Raw genomic sequence first — 14,484 nt, 5'->3', positions numbered from 1 at the left:
GTGCTCGAAAATCACGTTCACGCTGAACTCAGCCAGAAAACAGACTCCGACGATTCACGCATTCTGATTCACTCGCCCTCCCCTCTCCACACCTATGCGTTCCTACGACCAACATTCCACCGTGGAATCTCCTCCGTGATATGCTCCCCGTGTGTGAAACCGGGGAGACCCTCTGGCCATGTTTCACTTGCCAGCTGGTGAATTTTCGGGGAGAAATGTATATATTTTTCGAAGCGTATAGGGATTTGAAATTTCGATTTCTTCTCGATTCTCATTTCCCATCGATGGATGAGTAATTCCTCCTTCATTTTGGAAGTTAAATGGGAATTTAAGGATAGAAGAGTTATTTATTTAAATGAATTTTATTTTTGTATCTGTTCTTCATATTTTGAGAGAGGTTGATTAAAAGTTATGAATTAGAGTGTCTTCGATTTGCATTCGTCGAACGATTCGTCTTCGATTAAAATTGCTATTAAAATTGGGAAGACTTTAAGCCATAAACTTGGAAGATAGTAAGTTCCGTGAAAGAAGGAACTTTGCTCTTTAAAACAGTTTTTCACTTATCCCGATACGATTTTCAGTTCTTGGGATATGGTCGTGTAAAGGAAAGGCTGGCTCTTAAATTATTCAATTAAAATTGGAAGAATTTTGAATCGCTACGACTTCGAAAACACTCGATCAACGATCATTGGAGGCCTTTTATTTAGAAATATTTTTCGATACGAAATATCATCAAGGAATACGTAATTTTCAATCGTTTATTGGACTGATCTGATCCAAATTTTAAACAAGCAACGGACGAGATTCTTGGAAATGGAATATAATAGTCATTTCTTCAAGAAGAAATGTGGATGAGCGGGCTGACACTTCGAATCTTGATACGGCAATGGATCGAGATCTCGAGATGAAACAAAAAAAGGAGCTTCAATGTGGTACGATTTTCTCTATCTTCTTGATTTTTTATCATTTCAATGATCTTTTAACATTCAATTTATAATTTTTCTATCGATTAATAAAGAAGAAAGAAGCATGATGTATAAATAATTCAACATTTAAAATGATTGGAATTGTAAAATCTTTTTTTTTTTTTTAATTCGAGAAGAAAATCAAGATGTTAAAAAATTATCGCGAAAGGTATTGGCTACAATTTGCGTTATTTATCAAAGAGATAAAGTAAAAAGAAGAAAAAAAAAATACCCCGTTAAAAGGGAAGGAACAAGAGAATCGAGAGGAAGGAAACATTTTCATTGCGATTCGACGCAAAACTGAGCATAGAAACAACGTGAGTTCACGGTTTAAGAATTTAGAAACACCAAGTTAAAGAGTTCTTTTATTTTTTCGAAGATAATGCAAAAGCCGACAGAGGGGGATCTGGAATATCTTGGAGCTGAAGCAGAAAGAGCGCCAGTTTCTTCTTTTGTTGTTACTTGAATTACACTGTCTTCTTTCCTGTTTCTCCTCCCCTCCCCTTTCCACTTCTCCCCTCTCTCTCTTTTTTATCCCTTACACTCTCTGAGCTCTGAGCGTTACTTTTCCTTGGAACTCCTTTGTTCATTTCGTAGTAATATTAAGATAATGAGACGAGTTTTCCGGGGTAAGTCAGATACCCCGGTTGTTCCCTTCCTTAGAAAGGAGGGGAGGGGAGGAGAGGAGGAGGAGGAGGAGGAGAATTACACTCCACGGGAATAAAAGTTTAAAGTATTTTCAAAGCGTGGATATTTTACACACGATAATAGAATCTTAAATGAGGTCGAGATGCGTTTGTTGCACCGCATTAAGTATGAATTATCTCGATTATCCCCTAAGTATACGCCCTTTTCCTCCTCGGTTGTACGTTTTTCTATTTCTATTCCGGGCGAGATTGCCCGTCGATTTTCAATTGTCGTGCAAGTCGATCGAATAATCGAATACCGATTGTCTCTGTGGAAATGCTCTCAAATTTTCCGTACAATTTCTATTCTCGTGACAATGGAATGAAATAAAACGTGGAACAAAAAAACACATTTCTGCAATTCTATTAAAAAAAACAAAAAACTTATCGAATTTATCCACCGTATTTTCATCAATACGATACATCCTTCGACCGTTAAATAAAATATTTAATAAAAAATATTCCAATCCTCTAAAAACAGTCCATCAACTATAGATTTAATTTATCTTCTTCTGAAAAAGGAAAAGTCTTCGTTTCGACGTGTATAATACTTCTTACATTCGCATAGCACGTTTATTCCCTCGACAATCTTTTAATTTTACGAAATTTTGCTGCAAACGAGCATATCGAAAGTGAACCAGTCTCGTTCCAGATTTCTTTCTCCATCTTTCCTCCATATATTTCTCTCCCCTCCCATCTCTGTTTCTTTTTACGAAAATACCATACCTCGGTTCGGCAATATCGTTCCACCGTGGCCTTTCTCGTGCACTCAACGATAACGTCGCGATCGCCAGTCAAAGATCTATCCGGCGAAAGTAGCGCAATAGTTTACCCGTTCCTGATAGAACCTAAAAATTCATTCCTTTCTTGCGCATTTCGTACCGCATTAATTCAGAGATCTCCTCTTTGCATCACATTTGGGCAAGTAAGATGAGAAGGAAAGTATCCCTTGATATTTAGATCTGATCTAAAAATAATTGTCAAATGATCTTTTATTATTTCATTTCGTATCCGTTTATAATTTTCCATGGTATAGCCAAGTATAAAAATTGTAATTGATAATTTAAGATGGAATTGAAAGTTTGGCTTTCGAGTAAGGATATCTTTGGATCTTTGAATTTGACATTTGAAAAAAAAATTCTTTCATTGAATTTTAATATTATAAAAAAAATTTATAAATATATGATCTTACATCATATTTATTTTTGTTGATTACACATTTTTAATTTGATTATTCTTTTTTATTATTAATTCCAAGTATTCCTTTCGATATTATCTACGAGAATATTGGTAAGGGAAGATTTCGAGAGAAATAATTTTACAAAGCTTGGCAGGGTAACAGGATTGGGAAGAGGGGCAAAATCTTTTGGAAAGAAAATTTTGCAATATTTACACGATCGAGTAGAGGAAGGAGGGAGGATTGGTGGAAATCTGTGGCGCCCTCTCCATCACGCAACAAATCACGTGTGGGATTTCGGAAAATCAGTGTGTCGAGCAGACCGCTGTTCAAGGGATTGGCCAGAGGTTTTCTCTCCTCGCTTCGTATTCTATTTCCACCTTTTACCGCAACCCCACCCCTCCCCTTTTCTTCGAACCACCCCCGGGACCTCGGTATTTTCCTTTTCCCATTCCCCTTGCTCCTTTTTCCTCCACGTTCCACTTCTCTTTTCCTCGCGACCCTTTTGACCATTCACCGATAATGTTACGATAACGAGTCAATGCTCGGGAAATCGCGGCCATCTCTACCCTTATATACGCGAAAAATCAAAAATTGTGCTACCCTCTTGTGCAAGGAGCAGGTTAACAGGAAGATAAAACTTTCGCGTTTTAAATTAGATTTGCCCAGTTTCAGAGGTTTGGAATTATCTTTGGAAAGGAATATCTATTTTTTTTTTCTTTTTTTACGATCAAAGCAGAAATATTTTGTTTATTTCGAGTATTTTTATATATGCGTGAATTTTCTTAGATTCAAATTTTCTATAGATGTATAAATGGTAATTATACATAATTTCGCGAATAAATTTCGTTATTTCGTTGCGTTTATTATTTTTACTACTTTATTTTTTATCTATTGGAACTAATTTGGAAATTAAATTTTTTGAAAAAAAAAAAAAAAGTATTGTTTTAGAACACACGATTTTCGAAAGTGTGTAAATTCATTGGAAGTATTGATTAAGTTTTATCATATCATAAAATCATTTTAATAAAAAGGATAAATATTAGCATATTAAAGATTAAAATTTTATATATAATTTCTTAATTTTGTTCAACTTATTCAACAATCATTCGTTATATTTTTACCTTTTCATTCGCTTAATTTCTCGAGCTAATAAGATTATCGAATTAGTTTTTCTTTTTTTTTTTGTATTTATTCAGAGTCCTCCCTCCTATCTCATTTCGTTGAAAAGCAAAAGAAGTGTTTTCGACAATTCGTTTTCGAGTGGAATTCAGTCGAATCGTAATTTATTGCGCGATTTGATTAAAAGATTTAATTAATGAAAATAGTGTGAATGCGCCTTGCCGCGATCCACTGAAATTCACCAATTATCGCCGGGTGTCCTCCTTTCCTTTCTTTTTCAACGTTTACATACATTTAATCCGTATACTATTCTTCCAACCGATAAATTAAATTTTCATTTGTCGGAGATAAATAATCCAAATCTTTGTAGAAAAATAAAAATTTTTTATATTTATCGATATCAAATTGTATTATTCGTTAAATGGATAAATTGGATTCTAATTCGATATATTGAAAAAGAAATGAGTTTAAAAATCTATTTTAAATATTACTCAATAGATATTGATTTTTAAAATTTTTTAAATAAATAAATTTATATATATAATGCAACGTAAATAATATTTTTGTATCTCCTCCGTTATTTTACTACGTAATATTGCGTAATGTTTAATGCAATGTTTACAATGCATGGTTAATTTAGTGCAAATTATTGTTGTTGTGTACCTTTGTTCTGCGTAAATATGAACTATAATTTATTTAGCCTTAATCAATAACAGCAATTTGCATTAATAATATTAATACAGAGAATTTATAATCATAGATAAAAAGGGGGAAGAAAATTCGAGAATAATAGATAATTATTCTTTTTCTCTTTTTTTTTTTTCTTTAACGATCGATAACAGTCGTTAGATGATTATTCGATGCAATTTGAAATTTTGCAAGGGAATAAGATTTCCAAGCCGGATTTAATTAACTCGCTACTTCAGCGCGTATTAACGAATTTAGAGAGCACTTAATCGCCATTAAATTCCCTGTCACGTCTTGTTCAGCCTAAACAGTGTATGTGTCGATAATATCGGTTATCCTGGGATACTTGGATACTTCGGCATCAGCTACTGATATTGGACTATTATAAGTAATAGCCCTGGCAATTGTCGATGCCTTATTACCATGTTGTTGTTGCATTAATTACTAACCCCCACTGTTGTTGTTAATTTAAAATATCCCCATTTTCTTTAACAATTTGATAATTTTCCGAAATTATCGTCATCGTTCTTTCTTTTTGATCTTTCGTCACATTTTGTACACAATGTCAAGGAAATAATGTCGAGAAAGAAAGAAGGAGAGGAATAAAAAATTCTATGCATAATATTATTAATATCTTTATATATCGCGTATCAAAATTTTTTTTAAAGTACTTGAATTTTGAATATTTTTACGTCTATCCCCGATTTGATTACTCGATGAATAATTTTAAAAAGGAATAACAAAAAGATTATTTTAATTTAAAATAATACGCGCATTTGCAGCTAACTCGCAAAATACTCGAACTTCTCCTTTTTATTTTCATTTTTATCAAACATCGTCGAGGCGTCATTAATTATTATAAAAATATTCCTTATGAATATTCTTGAATAGGTAAACTCGTTTTTCGTCCGTTTCGAGTCGTTTCTTCCAAAAAAAAAAAAAAAAAAAAAAAACATAGAGAATATTTTCACGAGTAATCTGGAAACGAAAAAAAATTTCCATTGTCATTCCTTCGTCCGTCCTCCTTTTTTTCTTTTCTCCTCTTCTCCTCTTTTTTTTTCTTCTTTTTTTCTACTTACACGAATTTCCCCATTTTCTTTCCGCGTGCCCTCATTATGACGATTTCATTCGTCCGAATTACTAGGTCACGAACTGGCTGTTAACTACTTATATTATGCATGACACGCGTCTACCTCATCGTATTTTCATGTACCGATCCGCCACGTCAAAGAGCCAATATAGGAGGATCGTTAATATGCCATCAGTAGTTACGCTAAAATCCTGGACGAGATTTCAGCGTGAGGATCGTTTAATCAATCTGTCGAGTGGTCTGTGTGCTCGTGTTTGATATTTTTAAATTGGCGAATAATTCGATGAAATTGATCAAAGAACGCGACGAGGAGGGAGAGAAGGGGGGCATATTGGGAAGAATGGAGAAATGGAGTGAAAAGGGGAGTAGAGAAAGAGGGAAGAGGAAAAAATTATGCATAAGCCGAGCGACGTTAGATGAAATCCGTTAGACGAAAAATTCCCCTACATTTTCAACGCAAGGATTGAATTAAACAATTTGAGATTTAAAATCGTTTACACGTTGTTTTAAAGCGAATTAAAAAGTGATATCCCTCTCTCGTTCGTTAATCAAAGTAAATTGAGCAGATGATCTTGGAGTAGTTGGTGCATCTCTGAATGAATATACAAAATCGATTTGAGGGGATGATTCGATGAGTGATGATATTTATTTATTTCTTTTTTCATTGATTGAAATTTTATTCAATTGATAGTTCTTATTGGAAAATTATCTATTGACGAGATGTTTGGATTTTGATATCTGAACTCTTGATCTTGTTTTCGGGAATAAAAAAATAACGAAAACGAGGAATTAACTGTTCTGTAGTGTTCTTCTGTATCATTCTCGAGTTTTATTCGATAGTTTAGCACCCGAGTATCTTTTTATTACGTTTGATATCGATTGATACTTGAAGTTCGGAATTACGTTGCTAGAATGAAACTATCGAATAAGGTTTAAGGCAGAAAGTCAGGTGAAAGAAAAGGTGTAACGTGGTGCAATTTGCCACTCTCGTTATCTCTTTTAAAATTCCGATTTCGAAATTTGCATCGATTGCAATTAAATTGGAAAACGTTCCAAAATAATTTTTCCAAATTTCCCGAAAAAAATGTATCGATGCGCGATATTTGTATTTTTCGTTCGCGATTTTTATACGCGCGAAGAAAAAAAAAATAGGGAAAAAAGAAGGGGAGGAAAAAAAATAGCAAAAAGTTATATTGCATGCCAAAAACACGTGCACGTAAAAAGAAAATTTCCACTATTAAATACGCCGTGTTCTCCTCCTGTTCCGTTTTCACGTTCAAACAGCTATGATGAAAAATCGCGGACAGGCCATATTTTTTCATCTAAAAAACTGTACAAAGTAAAGACCGAAAGTTTGAATGACAAAGAATTCGCCGGGAACAATCGGGCCCATGATTACACCGTCATTTTTCGATACGCGCCTAACCGTTCCTCCACATCCAGCCCTTTCCCTTTCTCTCTCTCTCTCACTCCTCTCCCATATCTTTCCCCTTCCTTTTCCTATTCCCCTGTCGCTTTCAATGCATCCGCTCTCAATTTTCGATCAAAACGTTAAGACACGTGAACACTTTTTCAATTTCGACGAGTTATTAACAATTCGTAATTAAATATTTTTTAATCTTTTTTTTTTTTGTTTTTCTTTTGTTTTCTTTCTTCTCATTCGAATGCATCGAATTTCGAATTTCTAATTAAATCGGGGAAAAATTTATTTATCGTTTCGGATATATAAATTTATCGATGATGAAAGGAAAATGACAAAGGGAGGAGGAATGTTTTAAAAAAAAATATATAAAAAGAATAAAAAGAAAAAAAGGCATTTGGCAAACACGTGGATGCGAATTGAAAAGCAATTTTTTTTTATTCAACTTCCTAATTTCATCGCGTCTATCATTTTTCCAATTAAATCACGCGCCATTGTTTCCCTTCCTTCCTTTATTTTATAATGATGAAAATGCTAAAAACTAGATGATGAACAATAGATAACATATCGTTCCGTTTATTTTTTTAACTTTTCCATAAATCGTGCCATGTAAATGTTTTTTTTTTTTTTTTTCGTCGAAAATGTAAAATTATTCGTTTAAATTCGTCGCTTTTGTTTCTCATATTATTTTAACGTATCAAATATTATATGTTTCAATGATTGATGATTTTTCTCTTTCTCTTTCTCTTTTTCTCTCTCTCTCTTCGATCGACACAGTTTCCTTTCACCGCGATATTTTTCGCCCGAATTTATCAAGTAATAGTCGAATAAAATTCGAATCTTTTGATGAATCCTGTATTTCGAATTATGCGGTTCAGTAATCGTCAATCGATTTTGCTATTCGTGTCCAATCGCTGTACAACCGGAACTGTCGTAGTTGCGCTTTCGACCAGAGAATAATATTCTAGATATTCTAGGTCATGAATTTCGCGATCGTTTTACACGTTTCTGATTTTTTCCTTTCGCTTCTTTCTTTTTTTTTTTCTTTTTTATTCTCGTTCGCTATTTCAATATCGATATTTTTTTTTCACACTCTGAAAAAGTAACGAGGCAATGTTAAGAGTTAAGAAAGTCAAAGTAGTAGATTTCACGTTTAATAAAACGAAACTATTTCGTGTTTCCATTTTTTTTTTAAATTTATTTTATTGGAAATTGATCAAACCGAATCAATATTTAATTTCAAAATTGTATCGATAAATTTCCTTTTTTTTTTTTTTTAATATAAATAAGTTAGAAAATAAGAGATGTCAATAATCAAAGTTTCAAAAGGTTTTCAATAGTTTTCTAGAAATAAAATTTTAAGTTCGAGAGAATGATCTAGTTAGATTTGGAAATCTTTCGAAGAATAGGAAATTTTTAAGTAAAACAATACTTTGGTTTCGATATTGAATAACAATGATAATATATATAAGATATCTCGTTTAAATATTTTACTATTGTGTTAATTATCGAAAGATACATTTCAAAGGAAAATTTCAGAGACGTTCTAACTTTTATTTTCAATTCCCACCCTCTAAATAAGATTGTGCTTAAAAGTTCGAACAATCCTCTTTCTTTCATCGTTTTTTTCAAATTCATTTCATTCTTTCCGCAAAACTATCTCGCCAACCAAATAGAATATCAATAATTACTTTTTATTTCGACCTCCTCGACTTTATGGAAATAAATTACTTGCCTCGCCCAATCGAGCGTTTAGCATTCAGGGGATTCTTGGAAGGAGACTCCCCATTAGTTAGCGCGAAAAATCGCCTCTCTTTTTAATCTGGAAAGTCTTGCAAGATGTTTTTCATCGGCGTTTTTACATTAATGCTCGATGGACGCAGAAATTGGCTGGCGAGTATTGCCAAACAGAAACGAGTTTTCAAACGGAGGGCGAGGCAATCAAAGTAATTGGCAATTTTCCCTGAAGTCGATCCTTTCGTTGCCATTTCATGGTCAACCGTCCCCTCCTCTCTCTTTCTCTCTCTCTCTCTTTCTCCCTCTTTCAGAACGCCAGAAATCGTGTATTTAAACAGCAACTAATGGACCGTTTATTGACCGAAACACTTTTCGGTTCGGTCGATCGTTGCACAAATTCGATTATCGTCCTTCTACTCTTCATTATCTGCAATTTTCTTCCTTGTATACCAATTAAACCGATAAATCGTCGGCCAATAGCCGAACGAGGGCGTTTTCCAAGCCAAGTGTTTTGTCGAGCGGAGATGCAATGGAAATGCATTTTAAAAAATGATGAGACGAGAAAGAAAAATTATTGTTTTTGACGATTGTGGAAATGTTAAATATCGAATATGGAAACACTTTTCATTTGATATTTTCATTTGAAAATGTTTTCAATTATTTTTTTTTTTTTTAATCTTTAATTGGATTGTTAGTTAGCATTTAATTGTAAAGTTTGATTATTAAACTTTGCAATATTTTCATTTCGAAAATATTTTTTTTTCCTCCTCTATATTCTATTTATCTTCGAGGTAATTGATTTGTTAGTTCAATTCGGTTGTTAATTGTAATTGCAAAAATGTAAATTTAACTTTCATCACCCGAACTTTCCAATATCGTTTGAAAAAAAATTTGTAATTTTTTAATTTTCTAATTTTCACGCTAGTCTCTCCCGTGTGTCGTCCCGAGGCGATTGAATCGTTAAATTCGATTTAAGAAGAAAAAAATTAGTTTAGTTACTTTGTCTCGAAGACGGTCTTCATTTCCTTCGTTTTTTAATTTCTTACTGCTAAACTGTCTGCCCACCATGCGTCTTTTTTTATTTGCTTCTCGTCTCTTGAAGTATCGGTGTAAGTAACGCCTCGATGCCCGGAATGTATCAGCCTCGAGTATACTTACAAGGAGTAAAGTAATTGGCAATTTTCTCTTAAATCGCGCACCTTCCAAAGAGGCAGTGCGGTTAAGTGAATAATAGTTAATTTATCGATAAACTTGTCAGACGCTTTAAAAAAACTATGAGAAACGATATCGATAATTATCAAATTGGAAATCGAATTTTTTTTTCTCTCTCTCTTTGTTTTCTTTCTGGTCATTTTACAACGTTTCATAATAGAATTTTTTTTTCCCCGTTTCCAACACTGTGGATCGACGAAATTTGATAAATAAATAAAATTTCACGCTTATCTATAATGATCAAAAATTTGGAAAATAGGATTTTAATTATATTTCCATTCACGTCGCTTCTGACAAAATTTGATACTTCGTCGGTATTGATTGCTCGCCATCGTAGAAAACTGAAATTTTCAATGATTAAAATTGTATAGTTGTCCGTAATAATGACATAAAATGACGTGTATCGAAATTTGCAAAATAGCATTTTAATTGTATTTGCCTTGCTCGCAAAATTTGATACTTCGTATATATCGAATATCTTTCGGTGTAGAGAGTCGGGTTTTTCACTAAATGAAACGTTATAGTTTACAATAATTATTTGAAAATATCTATTTTTATTAAATACATAAATTTTTTCAATCGATTTCTAGATTCTTTAAAATGTAGAATAGTCGACAATTGGAAATTTCTATATCCCTTTTTCCATTTCATTCCTTTCGTTAACCGTTTCTTTTTAACCATTCCCCTACTTTTATCACCTACATATACATAGGATTGTGTAATTCACAGTAATCCCATACGATAACCTTAAGTAGCGTAGGAAAATTTAACTGTCTTATAAATAGTGGCAAATCTTTCTAGGATTGAAAAGAAAAGGAAAAAACGATTTCCATTTCCACCGTGCTAAAAAGATTGAGGTCAAAATTAATCTTTTATTTTCTTCTCTTTTTGGAAAAAAAAGTAGAAATATTATATTATTCTCAAACGATTCGAAAATCGTGGACGCAATTGTTGTTTCTTTTTTTCGTAGAAGAAAAAATAAAATAAAAAGTAGAACTTCGATTATAGAAGTATACGAGTCTATTTCTGCTGGTTTCTTGGAAGAATATAAAAGCTGCGAGGTCTATTAACGTAAAAGATGCAAGGGATCGATTTAGCGAAAGCCGTAGTACAATTTTCTTCGAAAACCATTCCCGAACAAATCAATAACCGGGCGACGTATAAATGAACTCGCGTCATTGAATCCATCGTTCAACCGATCCGACACCGGGTCAATTTTGATTTTTCCATTTCGGTGAACTTGGTTGGATATTTAAGAACATCTGTTGCACGCTTCGATTTAATAGTGTTGATGAAATGGAAAACATTTCTTTTTCTAATTGTCGAACTCTTGCTTAATCTTGTAAAAATTCCATCTCTCTCCCATCAATTTTTAAATATCTTTAAAGATACTTTTCAAAGTTAAATACATACGTGTGTATTTCGAACGAGTATATCATCTTATTTGCAGCGTCGAATAAAAATAGAAAATAAGATCTCTCCTGGTGGAGAGAAGGAATAATTCGCCACCGTTTAAGAGGGATGCGAGCAGAATGCATTTAAATCGCCGAATTTCAAATGCAGAAAAGGGGTAAATGTCGCGCCACCTTCGACTTGGAGCGGCGGTTTAGTCACGATTCGATCGCCTTTGAAACATCACTCACTATACTGGAACGTGACTGGAACTTGAACACTTCCCCTGGATTCAGGAAGCACTAAACAGTGATTGAACTGTGACTGTGTCTCGATTCGATCGTTAATGGAAATTGAACTTTAACACAATTGTTGTTGCAATGTATGTGTATAAAATGATGATACATGCGTGCGATACATGATGAAGCGAGACACCGCTCATTTTATTCTTTTTAGAATTTTAAATGAATTTGAAAAGAGTTTTCAATGCTCTTCTAGAATTTGATGGCAAAATGTTTATTCGTGGTGTACGATCGTTCGATTCTCAAAATATTAGATAAAAAGGGGAATTGAATTCTGATATTGAGACATTTTTAGAAAATTAAATTAAATCGGTTTTTACCTTCTGAATTTAATTTCTTGTTATTTTTATTCGTTATTACGAATTAATTAAAAACTTGTCAACCTCCCTTCCAGAAATCTGAAATCAAATCGAAATAATTTATTATTTATCAGAAATGATTCTGAAAGGAAAAATGTTAAAATTATTTACAGAAAATTAAATTTAATCGGTTAAAATCTCGTTATTTAATATTTTATTTATAATAATATATATATGTCTAAATAATATGTCTATAGAAAATTTCTATTTTCACTCCTCACAAATTTTTATCGAACCTTTAGATGAAATATCAAAAATAGATACTTTGGAAAGGAATGAATAGATACATATATATATATATATATATTTTTTTTTTATTATTTTCAGCGAGTAATATGCGCGAATTGTTTTTTCTCTACTATTTTCGTGGAATTCGTTTGATGTTTCGTCTATTGTACATACGTGGTGGTAATTTCTGATCACGTCCGTTGAAACGTTTGTCGGTCGTCATTCCACCGGTTCCTCGTTTCGACATCGCGAAACATGATCGTGCATTTTTCTCTTTGTTCCCGCTATTTGCGTATTTTTTGAAAGCTTAAAAATATTATATTTCTCCCGTGCTCGTGTTTATTTTGTGCTTGACTGCATAAAAAACGACATATCGATTTTTATTGAATTTTCCGCCTTTTTGTTTCCCTCCCAGATATTCGATCGAAATACCTAAACAGGAGGATAACTTGGAAAGGAAAGGAAAAGCTTTTGCAAAATTATTATGAAAATTATACGAAGGGAATTAATTTTAAGGATTTAATATCGAACGATATGTAAATTGATCGTGTTTTAAGAAGCAGTGTTTATTTTTAGCTAATTGTTGCGAATAATTCTTTTAAAAAATTCCTCCGCTAATTTTTTTAATATTTTTTCTGATTTCAGGGACTACTACTACGACAGGTGAGTGCGAATCACGTGGAGATACAAATTTTCTTGCCCAGTTTTAAAAACACGGTATATTCACAATTTTCTGCGATTGATAGGTACGTAAAATGAAAATATTTTTGATATTCGATATTGCTTGGGAACGGCTTTTCGACTCGCATAATTCATTAAAAAACAAAAGAAAATTTGAAATAGTTTGAAATACTCGAAACACTGGAAATCGAAACGATATTTCTACAAAACGATAGTATAGAGTGGTTTGAAAAATATTATTTATTTGAATCACGACCAAAAACTATTCGATATTTGTATCGAATGTTATCCAAAATAGAAGATACAATCGGTATCACGTACGTTCAAATTATCCCAAAACACACTAAATTCTGAACATTTGTAATTTAAAATTTTGCTCTATTATGGTAAAATTTATAAAAAAAAAAATAAATCGAAACTTTAATTTCGAATAATATTTCGATAAAAAAAAAAAACAATCGCTTCGTATATATAATCCATAATCCTTTACTCGCGAAATTTCATTAAAGGGATCAAAAATTTTTCATTAAAATTTCATCAAAAGATGCAAAAATATTCGAATACCTTGGCGTATTTCCGTATTTTATAAATAAATTTCCAAACTACATTTGATATTACGATATTACTCGTTCCGTGGAAATAAATTTTTCCACGGAGCTAATCGCGCCGAATGAAAGGTTGTGCGTGTTAAGCTCATCTCCTTCCATCGAGAACATTTCGAAAGCATCTCGAAAGGGAAGTACGATGACCGTGCACGCGCGCACGGGTTCAAATTTTCGAAAAGCCGGGCATAATTTGCCCGTCGATGCTGGAATTATAACTACCAGACCGTAAATCATAATTATTATCTCGGCCCGTTTCACGAATGTTTTACTTCTGCCTCGTGTACGCGATATGCAAGAGGAATATCGGCAACAATATTGAAGTTTATTAATTTATTTTTCCGTGTATCGTTTTCGCGCCGATGCGTGAACGCATTTATTAACTTCTGGCAATTCCAATTCCAATTTTTTCCACGTGATAATCGATATTTATCTTTATCCTTTTTTTTTTCCTCCCCCTCTTAATAATTATTAATTGGAAAAGTATAATTTCTATTTAATTCGGGATTTTTTTTGGAACTTTTTTTCCTCTAGAATATGAACGAAGAATAGAGGGTTTGAAAAACGTGAATTCTATTGGAAAAATGGAAGAAAATAATAATAGACTTGGAAGTTAGAAATGGAGGAAATGATTATTCCATTCCATTTGCACTGTATCGACAGAAGTAACTTCTGTTGATAGGTATTTCTATAATAGCAATTCTGTCGAAGGACACGTTGAATTAAATAAAACGAATTTTCGAACATTATTAAAAAAAGGAGTATTCGAATAAATAAATCGACCCTGCTCTCTTTTCTTTCTCTCCTTTTCTTAGTCTCGAAAA

The 14,484-nt window shown here is 32.8% G+C and overlaps 1 protein-coding gene across 7 annotated transcripts in view; it reads left to right on the top strand.

Moving 5' to 3' along the window:
• LOC726153 overlaps positions 1-14,484 on the top strand; it is a 301,298-nt gene that overhangs the window by 261,469 nt on the left and 25,345 nt on the right. For all 7 annotated transcript variants that reach the window (XM_016916318.2, XM_006562316.3, XM_016916317.2 and 4 more), the window contains one exon: positions 13,023-13,040. In XM_016916318.2, the coding sequence (XP_016771807.1) occupies positions 13,023-13,040 (18 nt within the window). The remainder of the gene's footprint in view (positions 1-13,022; positions 13,041-14,484) is intronic.

The sequence above is a fragment of the Apis mellifera genome, linkage group LG14 (genome assembly GCF_003254395.2).
Source record: "Apis mellifera strain DH4 linkage group LG14, Amel_HAv3.1, whole genome shotgun sequence".
In the NCBI taxonomy this organism is placed as follows: Eukaryota; Metazoa; Arthropoda; class Insecta; order Hymenoptera; family Apidae; genus Apis; species Apis mellifera.
The sequence above is the reverse complement of the archived record's forward strand: the minus strand, read 5'-3'. Positions and strand labels throughout refer to the sequence as shown.